This window comes from Lepidochelys olivacea (assembly GCF_965140295.1).
Source record: "Lepidochelys olivacea isolate rLepOli2 genome assembly, chromosome: 10".
Lineage (NCBI taxonomy): Eukaryota > Metazoa > Chordata > Testudines > Cheloniidae > Lepidochelys > Lepidochelys olivacea.
The window spans coordinates 78,238,996-78,256,891 of record NC_140420.1 but is presented as its reverse complement, the minus strand read 5'-3'; the positions used below and the strand labels follow the sequence as shown (position 1 = coordinate 78,256,891).

General features: G+C 43.2%; 1 protein-coding gene across 1 annotated transcript; it reads left to right on the top strand.

Moving 5' to 3' along the window:
- The first annotated feature begins 405 nt into the window (after positions 1-405).
- On the top strand, positions 406-17,366 carry SPG21 (SPG21 abhydrolase domain containing, maspardin). The gene is made up of 10 exons (XM_084641355.1): positions 406-620; positions 4,712-4,911; positions 5,014-5,107; positions 9,956-10,117; positions 12,358-12,438; positions 13,239-13,384; positions 14,237-14,345; positions 15,266-15,373; positions 15,984-16,124; positions 16,512-17,366. Exons 3-10 carry the CDS (start codon positions 5,045-5,047, stop codon positions 16,632-16,634), a joined length of 933 nt encoding a protein of 310 aa, XP_084497481.1. The 5' UTR covers positions 406-620; positions 4,712-4,911; positions 5,014-5,044; the 3' UTR covers positions 16,635-17,366.
- The last annotated feature ends 530 nt before the right edge of the window (positions 17,367-17,896 follow it).

The following is a 17,896-nucleotide window of genomic DNA, read 5'->3' as shown; positions in this document are numbered from 1 at the left end:
ACCCTAAACGACTCCAACACCAGAAAGGCAAAGAAAAAAAAACACCGGAGTTGTTCTCTTTTTATGAAACCTGGGGATCTTTAGGCCAATCTCATAAGTTGCAGGGAGGTCCTGCTTTGTGGGTTTTGAACTCCTGGGGCTGGCAGTACTGGTCCAGAGTCACCACGGAGGACGCCGCCCAGTGTCGCTGGACTCGGGCCCAGGGGGCACTTTGGGGTGAGCGAGGCCCAGGTGGGAAGCAAGGGAGTCACCACTTCTTTGAGCGTCCGGGTGGGGGGGGGGGTGCCCCTCGGCCAGCAGGGTTGCCGGCCAAGGGTCACGTGACCCGCTGAACCAGTCATATGACCCCCCGCTTCGTCTCGGTCACGTGAGCCCCGCCCCCGAGGTCGTTGCCGAGACCTCAGGTCACGTGTCGCCACTGTTCCGCCTCGGTCGCGATGGACGCCGGTCGCGGGGAACGCGCGCCCGTGTGATGACGTGCTCCGCGTGTACGCTCCCTCCGCCCCCCCCCGGACGCAGGCCGAGCACCCGGAAGCGGGCTCTTGGGCCGCTCCTCACGGGGAGGACGCGGGAGCGAGGCTCGGCGACAGACACCCCATCCCCCCGCGCGGGAGGAGCCGGTAAGGATTGGGGGGGGGTTCGCCCGCGCGGGACCCTCCCTCACAGAGCCTCCCCCCCGCGTTCTCTTCTGCCACAGCGGGGCTCTTGGTCCCCGTGCTGGGAGAGGGGAGGGGAGCGAATGGGGGGGGCAGAGGGGAAGGAGGGCTCTTGGGCCCCCCTGTGCTGGGGGAGGGGAGGGGAGTGAATGGGGGGAGGGCTCTTGGCCCCCCTGTGCTAGGGGAGGGGAGTGAATGGGGGGGCAGAGGGGGAGGAGGGCTCTTGGCCCCCCTGTGCTGGGGGAGGGGAGTGAATGGGGGGGGCAGAGGGGGAGGAGGGCTCTTGGCCCCCCTGTGGTGGGGGAGGGGAGTGAATGGGGGGGCAGAGGGGGAGGAGGGCTCTTGGACCCCCCTGTGCTGGGGGAGGGGAGTGAATGGGGGGGCAGAGGGGGAGGAGGGCTCTTGGACCCCCCTGTGCTGGGGGAGGGGAGTGAATGGGGGGGGCAGAGGGGGAGGAGGGCTCTTGGACCCCCCTGTGCTGGGGGAGGGGAGTGAATGGGGGGGCAGAGGGGGAGGAGGGCTCTTGGCCCCCCTGTGCTGGGGGAGGGGAGTGAATGGGGGGGCAGAGGGGGAGGAGGGCTCTTGGACCCCCCTGTGCTGGGGGAGGGGAGTGAATGGGGGGGCAGAGGGGGAGGAGGGCTCTTGGCCCCCCTGTGCTAGGGGGAGGGGAGTGAATGGGGGAGGGCTCTTGGCTCCCCTGTGCTAGGGGGAGGGGAGTGAATGGGGGAGGGCTCTTGGCTCCCCTGTGCTAGGGGGAGGGGAGTGAATGGGGGAGGGCTCTTGGCTCCCCTGTGCGAGGGGAGGGGAGTGAATGGGGGGGGAGGGCTCTTGGCCCCCCTGTGCGAGGGGAGGGGGGGGGAGGGCTCTTGGCCCCCCTGTGCGAGGGGAGGGGAGGGGAGGGCTCTTGGCCCCCCTGTGCGAGGGGAGGGGATGAAGTGAGCTGTAGCTCACGAAAGCTTATGCTCAAATAAATTTGTTAGTCTCTAAGGTGCCACAAGTCCTCCTTTTTTTCATGGGGGAGCAGAGGGGGAAGAAGGCTTTTGGCCCCTGTGCTGCGGGAGGCGAGTGAATGGGGGGCAGGAATGCGGAGAGGGTTGGGGCCTGTAATCTCACATCCCCAAAGGTGCTGTTTTTACTCTCTGCGGTGACGCTTTTAATTTATTTAGTAAGTTAAAGCGCCTGCAGCTGTTGTGACTATGCTGCCTGTACCAATATGAGCAGAGTTTGTTTCAGACAAAGTTTTACTGATTCAGATTTTGCGTCCATGGGAGCAGGAATAGCATGGCTGATGCAGCAAGAAACGTCAGGAGAGCAAACATTTTGATGGGTGGGCTGAGTAGCGGTTCCTATGGGTCTGTTGCTGGCAGATCAGATGCAGCTTGGGGGAATAGACGTCCAAACAATTCACAGAATATATGCCGCTTTCCCTCTCCTGTAACAGGCTCAAAAGCACTTCAGACCATTAGTGATTGAAAGTTACTAGAGAGGTGGTGTGAATGAGTCTCAAAAATGTATCAGACACATTTGATCTCTATTTCTGCTTATGGGATGTACATCAACACACAACATTTTCCTACATGTATTTGTTTAAAAATATTCATTTTTTAAAAATTCAAATACACTAACTACACTGGCTTGGTCATTAGCTAGTCTGAGAGTTGTTGATATTCACTACATATGAGTTGTATTGGTTTGTTGATTTCCCAGCTACCTTTCCTGGCATTGTTTCTGTTTCATGACTTCAAAGAGCGTGCAAGCATTAATGGCACAAATACTTATGGGTGTGAACTTACTATTCTGTTTCTGTGCACACTTGCATATGTTGCTTTGAGTGTTCACCGAAAGCGAATTTCATACCATTGAAATTCATTTGCACAAGCACTCTTGAGAGACAAACACAAAAGGGGTACAGGCATGGTCAGAGCAAACTTTAAAAACCGAGCAAATTTAAGGGGAAATGTTTTGCGGTGGTGGTTGGCTTTAGTTATCAATTGATGGATGGCTTGCTTACATGACGTGAGTTTGAGGACCTCAATCCAATTGCTAGCAGATAGCTGTCCACTACACAAAATGCATTGATTGGGATCTTTATTAGCAGTCTCAGTAGTGATCCCAAGGGTTGAATGGGCATGGAGATTGATATGCTTTATCAGTCCAATGAGGGGGCCTCTTCAGGTCATTGTTGAGGTACATTGACAGGACAGTGAGAATAAGAGGGAAAAGTTTGAACAGATGCTGCCTGTACCCAAGATATGGATTGAGGAACCCTGTGTCCAAAGTTGTAACTGGCACCTATCACCATCACCTAATAATGGTACTAAAACAACAGATAGGAGAGGAACGATGAGAACTGATTATAGCTAGAATTGATTTCTAATCCTTTTGTAGTGAACAAAATTATTCTTTAGCATGCCATTCCTGTTAACAGACTAAACAAATGCTTCCTGTTTAGCATTTTCTTACATGTGTTCATACAAGGTCTTTCTCAGTGGGACCCTGATCCTGACTTGGGCTTCTGACTGCTACTATAATGCAAATAATAAATATAGTACAAAAGGATAAAGTTCATTGTACTTTTTTGTTTGTAGTTACTATTTTTGCTGTACTTCATTGCATCATCCCATCCCGTATGCCATACTTTTGGCAGGTGCAAATTAGTAGAATGAACTACTCTTCTTTTTCTAATGCACAGCTGCCCTTCCCATTCCAGTAATGTCTGAGCCTGTTGCACTTTGCAGTCTGTTGGGTGGAAGAGGCATTTGGCCTCTGTTATACCTTTTTTGTGCATCCAGAGTAGCACAAGTGGTAAAATATGTGCTGTAAACAGTAATTTAGCCAAAATTGAAATGACAGCCAACACAGTTGGATGGGAAAACTCTGAATCTGTTGTATAGTGAAAATGAGACTTTCTACAGTACTAAAAACTGTAGGTAAGAGGTGTGCATTTTTCTCGATGGGTGGGGTGAGGGGAAATATGCCCTTCCTTCAGAGTTCACATGTCATTAAACAGCAGGAGAATGGGCATCTGAGTTCTGAAGACATGAAAGTGAATTGTAACTAACTCTTTAGTGCAGGTGCAAAATGAATTAGTTTTTAATGGATTTTATACACCGTTTAGACTAGCCCTCAGGGAAACTGACCAGAATCTGTTGCAGAATCAGCAATTGCCTTATTCTACTAAGAAAAATGAACAAGTGGCCATTAATTATAATTGTGTAATGATAATTAATAAAAGAAAACTTATTATGCATTCCTTATCCACTATATTCTTGTAAGCACATGAAAAGAATCACTAGCAGGATTTCCCTTGCAAACTAAAGTTAACAAGCAGTCAGCATACAACTATGAACTTAAAAAATTATCTGGCATCATTTGCTGTACAAATGGAAGTTCTTAATCAACTAGTGCTTAATCAGGCAGTGAAATGTGGGTCCCCTGTCAGTCATGTAAGTTTCATTACTACAAATAAGTAGGATCCCATATAGAATATATAATATTCAGAATGTGCAGGTAATCTTATTAAGACTTGTGTACATCGGGAAACTGACTGGAATAGCTATTCCAGAATAGTGCCATGTAGATACTTTGTTCTGGAATAAAATCACTTTTATTCCAGAATAATACTCTCATTTTAGAAGTACACTAATTATTCCAGAATAAAGTGATTTTTATTCTGGAATGCTATCCGCACAGGAAGCTATTTTGCGATAGTTATTCTGGTCAATTTCCCTATGTGGACAAGCCCTGAAGTTTCGACTGTTCTTTACAATAGGTATCATGTAATCTGAAGAGAGCATTTTAACATGTTTTAAGATGCTTTTAAGTTAATTATACTTAAATGAGAGGTGTTGTCTGAATGCTTGACTAAATGGACTGTAGACCTATGAAACATAACTACTTATACAGTCCATTGTCTGAACTGTGAGCGAAGTACCAACAAATTCAAATAGAGGCTACCTTGGAGCAGTTGGGCTTAAAACGGGCTTAAAAAAATGTTAAAATATAACTTACTGTTGACAAACATCTTAAACCCTGCAATGCTGTCTTCCTTTCAGGAGCTGCTACACTGGAATGCTTTGTTATAAAAAGTTCGTATTGCACAAGACACCATCGATTCCTAGTTAGAGGGTTAGTAATATTTGATCAAGAGACTACATTTTCTGACTATCCCTAAGTTGTTATAACTAAAACTAAGGATAAGTAAACACGGCACAAGTTGGAAGACTGACAAGGGAGGACAGTCAACTGCGAAGAGGTAAAAACAAACGTATCCTTTGTATACACAATGAGGCTTCTATGCACTGGATTAGTGTAAACCTACATTCTTGATCTGAAACATCACATGTCTGTGTTTCAGGTTTACGCAACCTCAGTTTCATCTAAACATCATGGGAGAGATTAAAGTCTCTCCTGACTATAACTGGTTCAGAAGTACAGTTCCTCTTAAGAAGGTATGTACGGTTTTAGTTGTCTGTTTATGAAGTGGTATCTTACTTTTGAAGGGTCATGGGGTGCAGGGGTGGAAATTGCCTAAGCAATGGGCCTTTGTGGGTAATGGAAAATAGTCACAGGAGGTGGCAGACCTAGGTATCGACATGGCCCCCATCACCATGGTATTTGAGTACTCAGCAAGTACTTTTATATTAATGTAGCTTTCACTGGAGGTGGTGTGTTACCTCTAGTGAGATTCATGGTGCCACCTGAGCTTTGGGAGCCTTCTGGAAAGCAGTGCCTGTTGGGGGGCCACGACTGTGCTATTGTGGCCAGAAACATTTGAAGCTGAGATTAGAAAACGGTTGTGGAGCTGAAAGGGTTGCTATGTACAATCATTGCTGGGGCTGAGGCTGGCTTTCCCTCTATGCCCAGCAATTCATATGCTTACACAGCACTACTGTCTTGACTCATCTAGATTTGTTGCTTGGTTTGGGTTTCAGCTCACCTTCCTCAGGGTTGAGCTGCTTTCTCGATTCCCACAAGTAGAAAGATGCATGGGCTATATTGGAGAGCAAAATCACTATTTGCGATAATTGGGTGGGGGAGGATTTGAGAGCTTCTGCATGTTCTCGCTATCCAACCATCTTCCCAGCTTGCCCAGAGCAAGTGTTTGGGATGTGCAGACCTCTTATTACCCCTGCTCTGGACATTAAGTGCTGCAAAAGGGTGTTTATGAGATTCCCAAAGAGCACTGCTTTGCAGCGAGTCTTGCAGCCCAGTATGCTAGGGGCTGCATTTCACCCAGGTCACTATGTAGAGACAACATATCTGAACCACAGTTACTGTGGGTATCTTTGTTCTTAAATACAGCTTATGCTTGGTCCCAAATCTACATGTGCAGTTCTCCCCAAGAAGTGACTCTCTTTTTTTAAATAAAAGGCATGTGGGATTCTCTGCTCATTGTATCTCACTGATTTCCATGTCAAATTCATTCCATTTGCAATTGGTAAAATACTTTTGCTGTCAGCTTCACAAATTCATCCTGGGTTCTGACAGTCAAGCTTTGGATTCTTTCCATCTCACACATTATTATGAGTAATAATGGTGCTGCAGGCCAAATTACCTCTTTGTAGTCCCATTGCCTCCAGATTATGCCCAAAATGGGTATGCACAGATGTAATTGCACTTAACCTGTAGGCCGAGAGATAGCATAGGTGTACTGAGGTCATAATTTAGCCTGCATATCATCATACTGGGGATTTAATGAGATGGAAATAACACCCATAAGAGTCAGTGAGTATGGAATACTGTGCCACTTTCTACAGGAACTGCATTGCATGTAAACTCTTGAGCAAGTATAACTCTCCACTTGCTGCTGATTGATTTATTAAATAAAAATATGTATAAATTGCAGGGTAATCAGTGAGGAGGGTTTTATCTGAGCCTCAAAGTATGTGCATAACTTTCTTGACTGATTGTCGCTTTTTATTTTGAAGTAGGCAGAGTCAAAGATACCATCGTGATGAATACGGGTAGTGGGTGAAACCTAAAGAAGCCAGTCTTGGTCTCTGACGGGAAAAAGCTCAATTTTAATTATACTACATTGTGGGGGTTGTTTCTAGGAATAAGACCTTTCCCTCTTTGCCTGTGATTGTTAGCAATATGGTCAGCAGGGAGGAGGAGGCAAGGTTCTCTGACTCAGAGAGAGGGTAAACAGGGCTGGCAAGAAAGCAGCATAGTTAGTTCTTCCCTCCAGTCCTAGCTGCTGTTTTGTGCTGCCACCAGATCAACGTAGTGAGCTCCCGCAGTTTGTCTTTGTGGAGTAGTGGGGATGAGAGGCTTGGAGATATTAGGCTATTTCTCATTGCTTTTCCTGCACCCGTCACGTGTTGTCACTGCTACTTCTCCCCCTTCCTGCTGAGATCATAAATACATGGAAGCCAGTTCCTTCTAGAAAGAGGCTTAGTGGGATGCTGAAAATTAAACCAGTTTTTAAAGACTGTCTTTCACTCTGCCTCTGATCCTAGTTTGAGTGATGCTATGTGTTTATAGCCGTACTCCTTACTACCTGTGATCAGTAACGACCAAAGAGTGCAACGGGATCAGGGCTGAGTACTTACTGTGGCGTACTGGCTAAAGTCCACTGCAGATAACTATGCTGCTTACATAAAATTCACCCTGCAGTTCCAACTGGAGAAATGGCTCTTCACTTCCTCTCCTTAAAGCTACTAGTACTTCTGGTGGAGAATGGCTTCTGCCTTCCATCCCACTGGTGATTGCATTTCCAAAATGTGAGAAGTCATTCCCATAGTTATGCTACAGTGTTACAAAGAAAAGTGCTTTATAGGTACAAGTTGTGACTTGCAGATGTGTGTGGTGGGGAAGAAAGTTGGTTTTGTGGGTAGAGCCAGGAGCCCTTGTGCTGTTTGTGTCATTCAGGAAGCCCTTGCAAAACTTTGAGCAAGTCATTTAAACTGCATATAGCACAGTTTCCTGAGTGTAAAATGGGGCTGGGGGTGGGGAGAACGCAGAGGATAAATGAACTCAACTTCATAAAGTGCTTTGAGAGCCTCAGGTAGGAGGTGCTGTACGAGTGGAGTGTTCCGTCTCTTTAAAATGTCACACCGGCTATCTGTAAAACAGTACATCTTACTATCTAAAATATTATCCTGCTCTGAGACAGTCATAGGGTGAAATTCTGGCTCTGACGTCAGTGGGAGTTTTGCCATTTATTTCACTGGAGCTAGATTTCACCCAAAATGTAAATTCAATGATCAATCAAGTGTGGTATAACAGAACAGAAGAAGATCAGTAACCTGTCCGAATCAGCTGTTAATCAGCGTGACTCAACTGTGCAACATTTATTGCAGATGCAAACGCATCACAGTAAATCTACATATTATGTGACTCTCTCAAATGGTACAAGTGCTTGCCACACTCTGGGTGCTGCTAATTGTCTGGCTTTGGGGAAAGTAATTTAATCTCTCTGGACCTCAGTTCCCCATCACTTGTATTGAGTCTTAATCATTTCTTTAACACTTGTTAATATCCTCAAGTGAAGTACTCAGTGTAAGGTATGTTTCATTTTAAAGTTATGAAGATGTACTCTTGTTACACAAACACAAAGGGCCATGATGAGCAGATTCAATTAATAATCTTACGTAGCAGAGGAGAACTTTCTTTTGCTTAATGTAAAAATAGAAATGCGAGTTCCTTAGCAGTTCCAGGGCTCTGAGAAGTCCTGGCAGTAAGTCCTTTCTAAATTGCTTGGAAACTTACAAAAACTACTGATGTGATAATCACATGCTCTCTGAACCTCAAGTACAGACTTCCTTGTAAACCACAGATTTGTCGTCAGCCGAGCAGATTTTAGGATTTGTGATCTGGCATTCCCGGCGTATCGAGAGGGGTTGTACTGCTATGACAATGAGAAAAAACGTTTGGTGCTACCAGTTGAATAAGTTGTAAATTTAAAATGGATCACAGCTACATAAATAGAGAGGTCATGCATCTGTTGTACTGCATAGGCTTTGTCTGGGGGTTTTATGGTCACCGAGTTTATTTGGCCTATAGTTCTGTACTACTGGTGAGTTTTGTACCTTTAAAAAAACATTTTAAATATACACAGCAATATGTCTGGAAAGCAAACCCTGAAAATGGGAGATTGAGACTTCTCAAACTCTTATTCTTTAAAGATGGCATTTGTGTAGGATTTTCATTCTTGGGTCTTGAATTCCTAGCATAAGACAGGCAGAACACAAGGGTCTGAAGGATTTTGGCCTGTAAGGGCAGCAGTAGTGGCCGGGGTCTAAGCTAGCCACTGCTTCAGTTGGTCTTGTGCTGCTCTGCCTCTCCAACTTCTCTCCCTTGAACATTCTAGTGAATTCCTCCTTGACAGTAAATCCACTCCCTCTGTCCCATTCCAGCTTGTACTACTTTGGGTATCCTCTGTACAGTGTCCCTGTTTTACAATCAGACCTCCATTGTTTCAAATTAGTGATCACAATTTTCTGGGTCTATTTAAGACAGTAGTGTTGAATAGTCACCAGAGCTGCAAGTTCTTGGCCCACCCCCATCTACCTCCATATATCAGGGCCTAGAAAAAATTAGTCGGTTGCAGGGTGCTGTCCTTCCAACCCAGAACTTTGATGATGTTTCACAGTCGGAGGATGTTCTTGGTGGTATAGATGATCAGGCCTTTAGCAGGCAGGGGGCTAGTCACACCACAGAAGGAGTTTTCTTCCTGGCCAAGCATGTGCTGCTACTTATGGTATACTATCTTCTGAGAGTCTGTCCTGTTTGTAAACAGACTATTGGGATGTTCCCATGATTTATTCCTATACAGTAATTTTAGGTATGAAAATTGGTATGTGATACAGGGGACCAGAGTGCCTGATTCAGGAAGTTGGTAAACTCAAACCAAACATTAGCTCAGCTGGGGTTATGTAACTTGTATATTGGTAAGGAAAAGATTCCTACCTAAAACAATTTCTGCAACCTGACAAGTTACTTTATCTCTGAACAGTATGGTTTTAGTTAATACAACAGTCACTGTCTTATCGAAGTTTGTGATGTTCTGAACAACTGAAGTCCAGTGCAAGTGCCAAAAGTAATCTAGCTTGTATCAGATAGTCTGACCAGCTTCTTTTCTGTTTCACAACCAGATGTGTGTATGCGGACAGTGTAAACATCACATTTATTAAACAGGCAAGGGGTGAAAAGTTTTATTCTGAAGGGGAGCAAAGGGTGAACTTGTTTGAAAGAAAAATCTTGTAGCACAGGTTTGTGAAAAACGTTACTAGAAACTGAAAGGGAGATATCTGGTATCACGCTTATTCAAATTTCACTAAATTCTCTTCTTCCAGATCATAGTAGATGATGATGACAGTAAAGTGTGGTCACTATATGATGCAGGACCTAAGATCATCAGGTGCCCACTCATATTTCTTCCACCTGTAAGTGGAACTGCAGATGTGTTTTTCCAGCAGATTTTGGCACTGACCGGATGGGGTTACAGAGTTATTGCTGTGAGTATTCTCAATGCTACATCAACATTCAGTGTTTGTTTGCTCTTACATTACAGTTTTTAGATGCATCTGGGAAAGGTCAGCTTCTAAGTCCATTTAGTTCATAATTTTTGGAGGAATCAAAGCAGAGAACTCCAGGGAAGCCTATACTAAGGTATATTCTGGGGTAGCAAAACTAGGCCTAAACCAAACCTGTGTTCACAAAAATGAGTAGGTGAAACATACAAAAATGTATATTAGATTTATACCTAGTGAATTAATTCTGTGATCTGTTTTTTTTTCTTTACTCCATGAACATCAGGAGTTGACGTTTGCTGATGTCTCATTCATAGGGTCTTACCAAATTCACAGTTCATTTTGGTCAATTTCATGGTGATAGGATTTTTATAATCCTACATTTCATGATTTCAGCTATTTAAATCTGAAATTTCAAGATGTTCTTGTAATTGTAGGGGCCCTGAGCCAAAAAGGAGTCGGGTTGCAGGGAAGGCTTGCAAGGTTGTTGTGTGTGTGTCGGGGGGGGGGGGGGGGGGTTGCGGTACAGCTACCCTTACTTTTGTGCTGCTGCTGACAGCAGTGCTGTCTTCAGAGTTGGGCAGCTGGAGAGCGGCAGCTGCTGACCGGGAGCCCAGTTCTGAAGGCAGAGCCGCCGGCAGCAGCAGCGCACAAGTAAGGATGGCCTGGCATGGTATTGCCACCCTTACTTCTATGCTTCTGCTGGCAGGGCACTGCCTTCAGAGCTGGGCACCCAGCCAACAGCCACCGCTCTCCAGCCACCCAGCTCTGAAGGCAGCGCCCTGCCAGCAGAAGCACAGAAGTAAGGGTGGCAATACTGCAATCCACCTAAAATAACCTTACAACCCCCCTATGATCCCCTTTTGGGTCAGGACGCTGGTCTCCCCTGTGAAATCTGTATAGTATAGGGTAGAAGCGCACACAAAAGACCAGATTTCACGAGGGGAGACCAGATTTCACAGTCTGTGATGGGTTTTCATGGCCGTGAATTTGGTAGAACCCTACTCATTACTTTCTCTTGGAGTTTTGTACAAGAGGAATTCTAAGTTTGCAGGTGACAGTCTTTCCAGTGCAACCATTTCCCACTGCCTTGCTTTGTCTCCAGTTGGATCTCTGTTAGCTCCTCTCTGATTCAGCTTGATATTGGTCAGGAAAATAACGATGGTAGTTGGCTTCTCTGAAAGGCCAACATAACGTGATGTAACTTTGGTCAAAATACAGCCAGACTACACCGCTTATCTACATCATTTTAAGAAGTGTTACCTGGTGTTTAAAAATTTAACTGAGTGGGTAATTTCAGTCATACTGGAGCCTTTAGGTTAACTGTCCTCATGTAGTTATGGGTCTCTGCCCCTCAGGCCTTTACTGCATTTGTTTTTCCTTGACCGCTTCTGGTCCTATTCCCCTTTCTATGTCTGCTTCCATCATAGTTTGCACCTTTCACCTTCCATCTTTCAAAATGGAGCAAAGCTGATGTTTTTTTTTTTTTTAATATGGGTAGAATTTATAAGTCTTTCTACTGGATCAGACATTGGTCAATCTGGTTTCCCTCCAGCAGTGACCAGTGTCTGTTTCAGAAGGAAACCTTTCAGCTCTGCCTCCTGTTCACAGGTCAGTTGTACAGTAGATGAGGGGTTGCCATCCTTTATCTTAAGAGGATGAGTTTACTGAAAAGGCATATAACTTGATTGGCCTAGCTAGCATGTCTGAAAATATTAAGTCACAAGATGTTTTTAGAAGGACTTAGTTGTAGTAAGAAGAAAAGGAGTATTTGTGGTACCTTAGAGACTAACGAATTTATTTGAGCATAAGCTTTCGTGAGCTACAGCTCACTTTATCTTGATGCCTCTCTGCTGCTGTGAATTCCACAGGGAGGATCTGAATTTTTTAGTAGAAGCCTTATTTATGCAAACAGTAGTGTAGCTTTAAGTGACTCTCTACATCTTACTAGCTAATGATTTTAGTTTTGCTGATTTTGTATGGTATGGAAACTCCAGAAACAACATCAGTCTAGTATGCAAAATTCTCATTCTGTTGTACATCATCCAGTAATCACATTGAACGTCTTATCTACATCTGTTTGGCCAGGCTTTAATATGCAGGGCTTTAAATATTTTTTTAAGCAGAAAGCCGAAAGGTGCTTCTGAAGATATGAAAGAGCAGCTGCTCAAAGAACAGCTTCATTTGATTACGGACTATAGTTTAATTTTATTTTATTACTCTAGTTGCAGTATCCAGTGTATTGGGACCACCTTGAGTTCTGCGATGGATTCAGGAAACTACTAGACCACCTACAACTGGATAAAGTTAGTGCCCTGAGATTGGCAAATAACGTGGGGTTGCTATAAAAATGTTAGGTAAAAAAGCCTAGAGTTTATTAAGAACAAACATGCAGAAAACGTCTATGCTATGATGCAAGCTAATTAAAAACCAGAAATTCAAAATCGAAGCAAACACGATCCAAAAGTTGTCCTGCTTTGATTCATTAGTCACTACTGTCAGGACTTGTTTTTTTGTTTTTTGGGTTTTTTTTAAATTGCATGTGTTTTTTTGTATTAATTTCCATTTTTTAGTTAAAACCTCAAAGTTAATCCTATTAATTAATGACTTAAGTCTTTGGGGCAGAGACAGTCTTTTTATTCTGTTTGGACAGTCCATGGCACAATGGGTGCTACGATAATACAGATAAACAATGCCCGTAGTAAGTAATGGTAGTAAATGACCTATCACAGCATCGTCAATCTGGAATAGCTATTGAACAGTGGTTAAAATAAGTGTTCATACCATATTGATTTTGGCATGATAAATATACTAACGTCCTGATTTGAATTTTTGAGACAAATATGTTGCCTGTGCCTTTATTTTCAGTCTTTAAAGTATCTTTTTTTTTTTTAATTACAATATCTGAGAGGAATTTTAGGTTTTTGGGGTTGAAAATAAAATTGTGAACTTCAATTATTTCTAATAAGCTTTCAGTTTATGTCAGGATACAAAGAAAGGAATAGCATTGTAATGTTGTTATGCTTTTTGTAATATGTTATACATGGATATTCAGGATTGATTTAAGTTGTTACACGACATGTACTTATGTTTGGATTTAAATTAGGTTCACCTTTTTGGAGCTTCTTTGGGAGGCTTTTTGGCTCAAAAATTTGCTGAATACACACACAAATCCCCCAGAGTTCAGTCTCTGATCCTGTGCAATTCTTTCAGTGACACTTCCATCTTTAACCAGACATGGACTGCAAACAGGTGAGAAATATTGATAAGTCAAAGACTGACATTGACATTTTATAGTAAAATGTCAGAGTTTTAGACAAATGCAGTTTCAAAAACCGATTACTTGCTGGTAATCTGAGCAGGCAATGGAAAAGCAGGTGGCAAAATACTTTGAAAAGCCATGTTACCAGGAAGGTGCACACTTTCACAATCAGGATTTTGAAACGTGGAATTTTAACATTGGAGAGAAGTTTCTTTGTTTTTTGTCTCAAACTTTGATGACTGATGCAATCAGACATGGGAAAGACTGGGTCAAGACTGGTTTCAGAGTAACAGCCGTGTTAGTCTGTATTCGCAAAAAGAAAAGGAGGACTTGTGGCACCTTAGAGACTAACCAATTTATTAGAGCATAAGCTTTCGTGAGCTACAGCTCACTTCCTCAGATGTGAGCTGTAGCTCACGAAAGCTTATGCTCTAATAAATTGGTTAGTCTCTAAGGTGCCACAAGTCCTCCTTTTCTTTTTGGGTCAAGACTAGATCTTTGTTTTGCTTACCTGGGTATATTAAACTCTATATACAGAGAAGCTCGAATGAAACCACTGTGTGGCAAAGAATACATTTAAAATACACTCTCGCAGGATAAAGTCAATAACTTTCAGTGTATTATATTCCTATACACTGAGTGCTCCATCTGTTATCTTAAAAGCTTACGTAATGATTGCCCTAGTGAAGTCCTGCACAAACCACTTGATTTGAAATGAAACAAGTGTTCTTGCAGAGCAGGGAGGGGGCAGAGGAGAGATGCATACCAGAAAACACAACTTTTTTATTTTTGGAGGTCTTTAAACTTGAAGAGAGTCATGTGATCTCTTGTTTATATTTCAGCTTTTGGCTAATGCCTGCATTTATGCTGAAGAAAATTGTTCTTGGAAACTTTGCTTCTGGTCCTGTAGATCCTGTAATGGCAGATGGAATCGATTTCATGGTTGATAGGGTGAGTCCTGGATGTCTAATTCTGGTAATGTTGGGCATGTTTAACCTGGCTTCTAGAGATGGCATATATGTTATGCTATAGGTACACTGCTGCCATCTTTACTTATCTAATATAAAGGATAAACAATAAGTGGCAGACCCTGAGCTGGTTTTACTTTGCATAGCTCTATTGACTTCAGCGGAGCTATGACCGTTTACACCAGCTAAGGATCTGCCTCTTGTTTGCCTCCGTTCCTTAAGGGACACTTGATATTTTCAAGATGCTGTGCAAACAGTGTTACTTGCCCAGCTAGCTGTGGTTAAGTTCAAGCTCCAGTCAAGAGAAGAAGGCTAATGTATGTGGAAGTGTGTTGACTCCCTAGCATCCTCTAGAGAAGCAGCACCTGGGACACTGGAGACCCTACAGGGTGCCTCTGTCATTATGTAGTTGAGGATGCTTTGAAGTCTGCTTCTCATGCCTGGAAGGGGGTACTGTAGGGATGTAAAACTGTAATTTAAGCCCTTCTTAAGGAAGTAGTGGTCAGGGCTCTTTTTAAAAATGACCAGTAGCCACCATATTTCTTTGCAGGCGTGCAATGATTGGGTGGGGGGAGGTGGCCCCCCCAGACCAGATGATGGAGGGGCGGCCAGAACAATTGAGTGGCATTGTGACCCCGTGCACCAGGGTGCAAAGTCATTCGTTCGTATTTGGCCTGGTCACCCTCCTCCTTGCCCCCCCATCACGATGGACCAAATCTGAGGGAGTGTTGTGGCGACCTTGTGCCTGGGGTTGCAGTGCCACTCAAATTTGGGGCAACTGGACACCTAACCTAGGTCCCGCTCCTTAGCAAAATTTGGGTTCTGCCCATTTCTTCTGCTATGTTACCATAAACCTCCCCAAGTGAAACTGAATTCATAGTCTTTATTTCCATTTATTGAAAGCTGGAAAGCCTGAGCCAGAGTGAGTTAGCTTCGAGACTTACCCTCAACTGCCAGAACTCCTATGTGGAACCTCATAAAATTCGAGACATTCCTGTAACTATTATGGACGTAAGTTGTTGTTTTTTTTTTTTTAGCCTATTGCTTCACCTGGTTGGATTGGGTAGGATTTAGCTATTCCATGAGTTAACTTTAATACTTCATCACCTATGTATAAGAAAACAGGGAAGATCTAATTTCATGTTAGATGTTACTTTCTACTCATTATGCAACCCTGTGAATTAAATGTAAAATGTCATTGGGGTATCATGCACAGTACAATCTGAGCTCAGGGTGCTATAAACTAGGGCAGCATGACTTCAATTTTCTGGATTATGACATGCCTATAAAATTTTAGTTGCTCTTAAAGATGCAACTGTTCTCCATCCCTATCAATTTCAGTGTCATGTTGAGGTCAGACTGTAATAACTGAGGCAGATGTGAACAATATAGGAAATCACTCCTCGGTTTATTACTGGAGGGCAAAGCCTCACACAGTAAGACGGGGGGCTCTATTCTTGGAGATGGATTTCACTGCCAGGCAAATATCACACCACAAAGAAGCTAGAAAGCAGTGAGGTGATTGTTAGAATTATTCTAAGGGCAGCACGCTTCTAGTATGCTATGGTAAGTAGCTACAAAAAACTTGATTGGCTTCAGAATTACTCTGATTGTTTTCAAGGTGTTTGATCAGAGTGCACTTTCAACTGAAGCAAAAGAAGAAATGTACAAACTGTACCCCAGTGCCAGAAGAGCTCACCTTAAAACAGGAGGCAATTTCCCTTATCTCTGCAGAAGTGCTGAAGTCAACGTCTACATCCAAGTAAGCCTCTGAAATTCAAACCTTTCCTAGCAGAGTCCCATCTTTCTCATACCCTCATCTGCTGCTGTTCCCTAACCTTTGGGAGCTGCAGGCACTGAACCCAACTGGTGAGCAGGGGTTGGGGCTACACAGAAGCCACACTGATTGGTCCTGGGTTTGAGGCTGGCTTTCACGTGCCTGATGTCTCTGCAGTCCACCCGCGCTCTTGTGTTCCGTGTAGGTGGAGCAAATTTTGGTGTACGAACGAATGCTGTGCTTTGACTGAACTATAATGGGGACCGGTTCCTGGATTTTGCTGGCTGGGGAGGCAGTGCTGCTTTCCTTTTACCTTGTACCTTACCCATTACTCTGTATTACTGCTTCAGAGTGCCTTTTCCTGTCCAACAGATACACTTATTGCAGTTCCACGGTACACGATATGCAGCCATTGATCCTTCTATGGTTAGTGCAGAAGAACTGGAAGTCCAGAAAATCAAGCTTCAGAGCAGCAGTGAACAAGAGCAGCAGTAGCTTTCTCACAATCAGTTAAAGCAGTGAACCAATCTGGTTGTCTTCCTGTATATAATCCGCTGTTTACAATCTGCCTTTTCTTATGGTAGCCGGTTATCACTGTGTAACTCCAATAGGGTTGATGATATTCAGTGTAATGCAACTGAGAACAGTAATCTACAGCAGTGTAACAGGATACTTTGGTTTAAGCTTGTCTTTGAATATAAGGAAGCACCTTTGAGAAGACTCCAGTTTTAAAGAATTGAGATACATTTTGCTACCAAAGTCTTCACCACATTCTTAAAACGGAAGCCCATTTCTTTTTTATATTTTTATTTAGCTGTATATATTGCACATGCAGGTTGTGTACTTAAAAGCGCATTTATAATTTTGTTGAATATTTGGATTAAAAAAATGCTGAAGTGCCGATGTTGCCATCACTTATTTGCTTCATAAGTTATGTTGCAAGTTAGTTACTTTATTTCTACCTGAAATATAAAGCATTACCATTTTTTAACTTTCTTGCTAGCTGTAACAATGGTTTTCAATAAAACTTCAATTTCAACAAGTGGCTTTTTTCTAATTGACTAAATAGAATTACTGTAGCTTAACATGATCTTTCAGAGCTGCATGTGGATGTAAATAGCATCAAAGTGCAGAGCTACCATCAGAAAAGGTCTGTTGAAGGATGTTAAATTCTACTTAAATTTGCTTTAATGGTGTTTCTTGAACAGTAAAACCGCTTGAATCATAGTGAATTCTGATTTACTTGTGTTGGATAAGAGTGTTTTCAGCATGTGGATGTGAATTTTAAAAAGTGTTTTATAAAACACAGATTGAACTGAGAAAGAAATCACCAATCACCTTACAGGAAAAATATTCTCGTTTATTGGAGAACAGATTTTATTTCCCCCTTAAACACTGTAAAAAATACAAAACTTCACATGAGAAATTGCTGAGTGTTCATTAAGAAAAGTGTGCTCTTTGTGAGGGTTGGTATAAATAACAGGTGATTATCTGTTCTGTACCAAAATCGAGTAAACCATGTACTGGCACTCAAGGCAAGGCTACCTGTGTGGTGATAACATATTAGCGCATATGCTGACATTTTTCCCTTTAGGGAATATGCAGATGTTTATGTGCCAAGGAGGGGAATTGACTCTTCAAATCCCTCTCGCTTTTGAGTTGTGCACTTTTAGAGCACAAAAAGTAAGTGGTTCATCTATATAAGGTAAAATGAATTGGAAAAGTATTGACTCTCTAACAAAACTGTACTTTGGTTT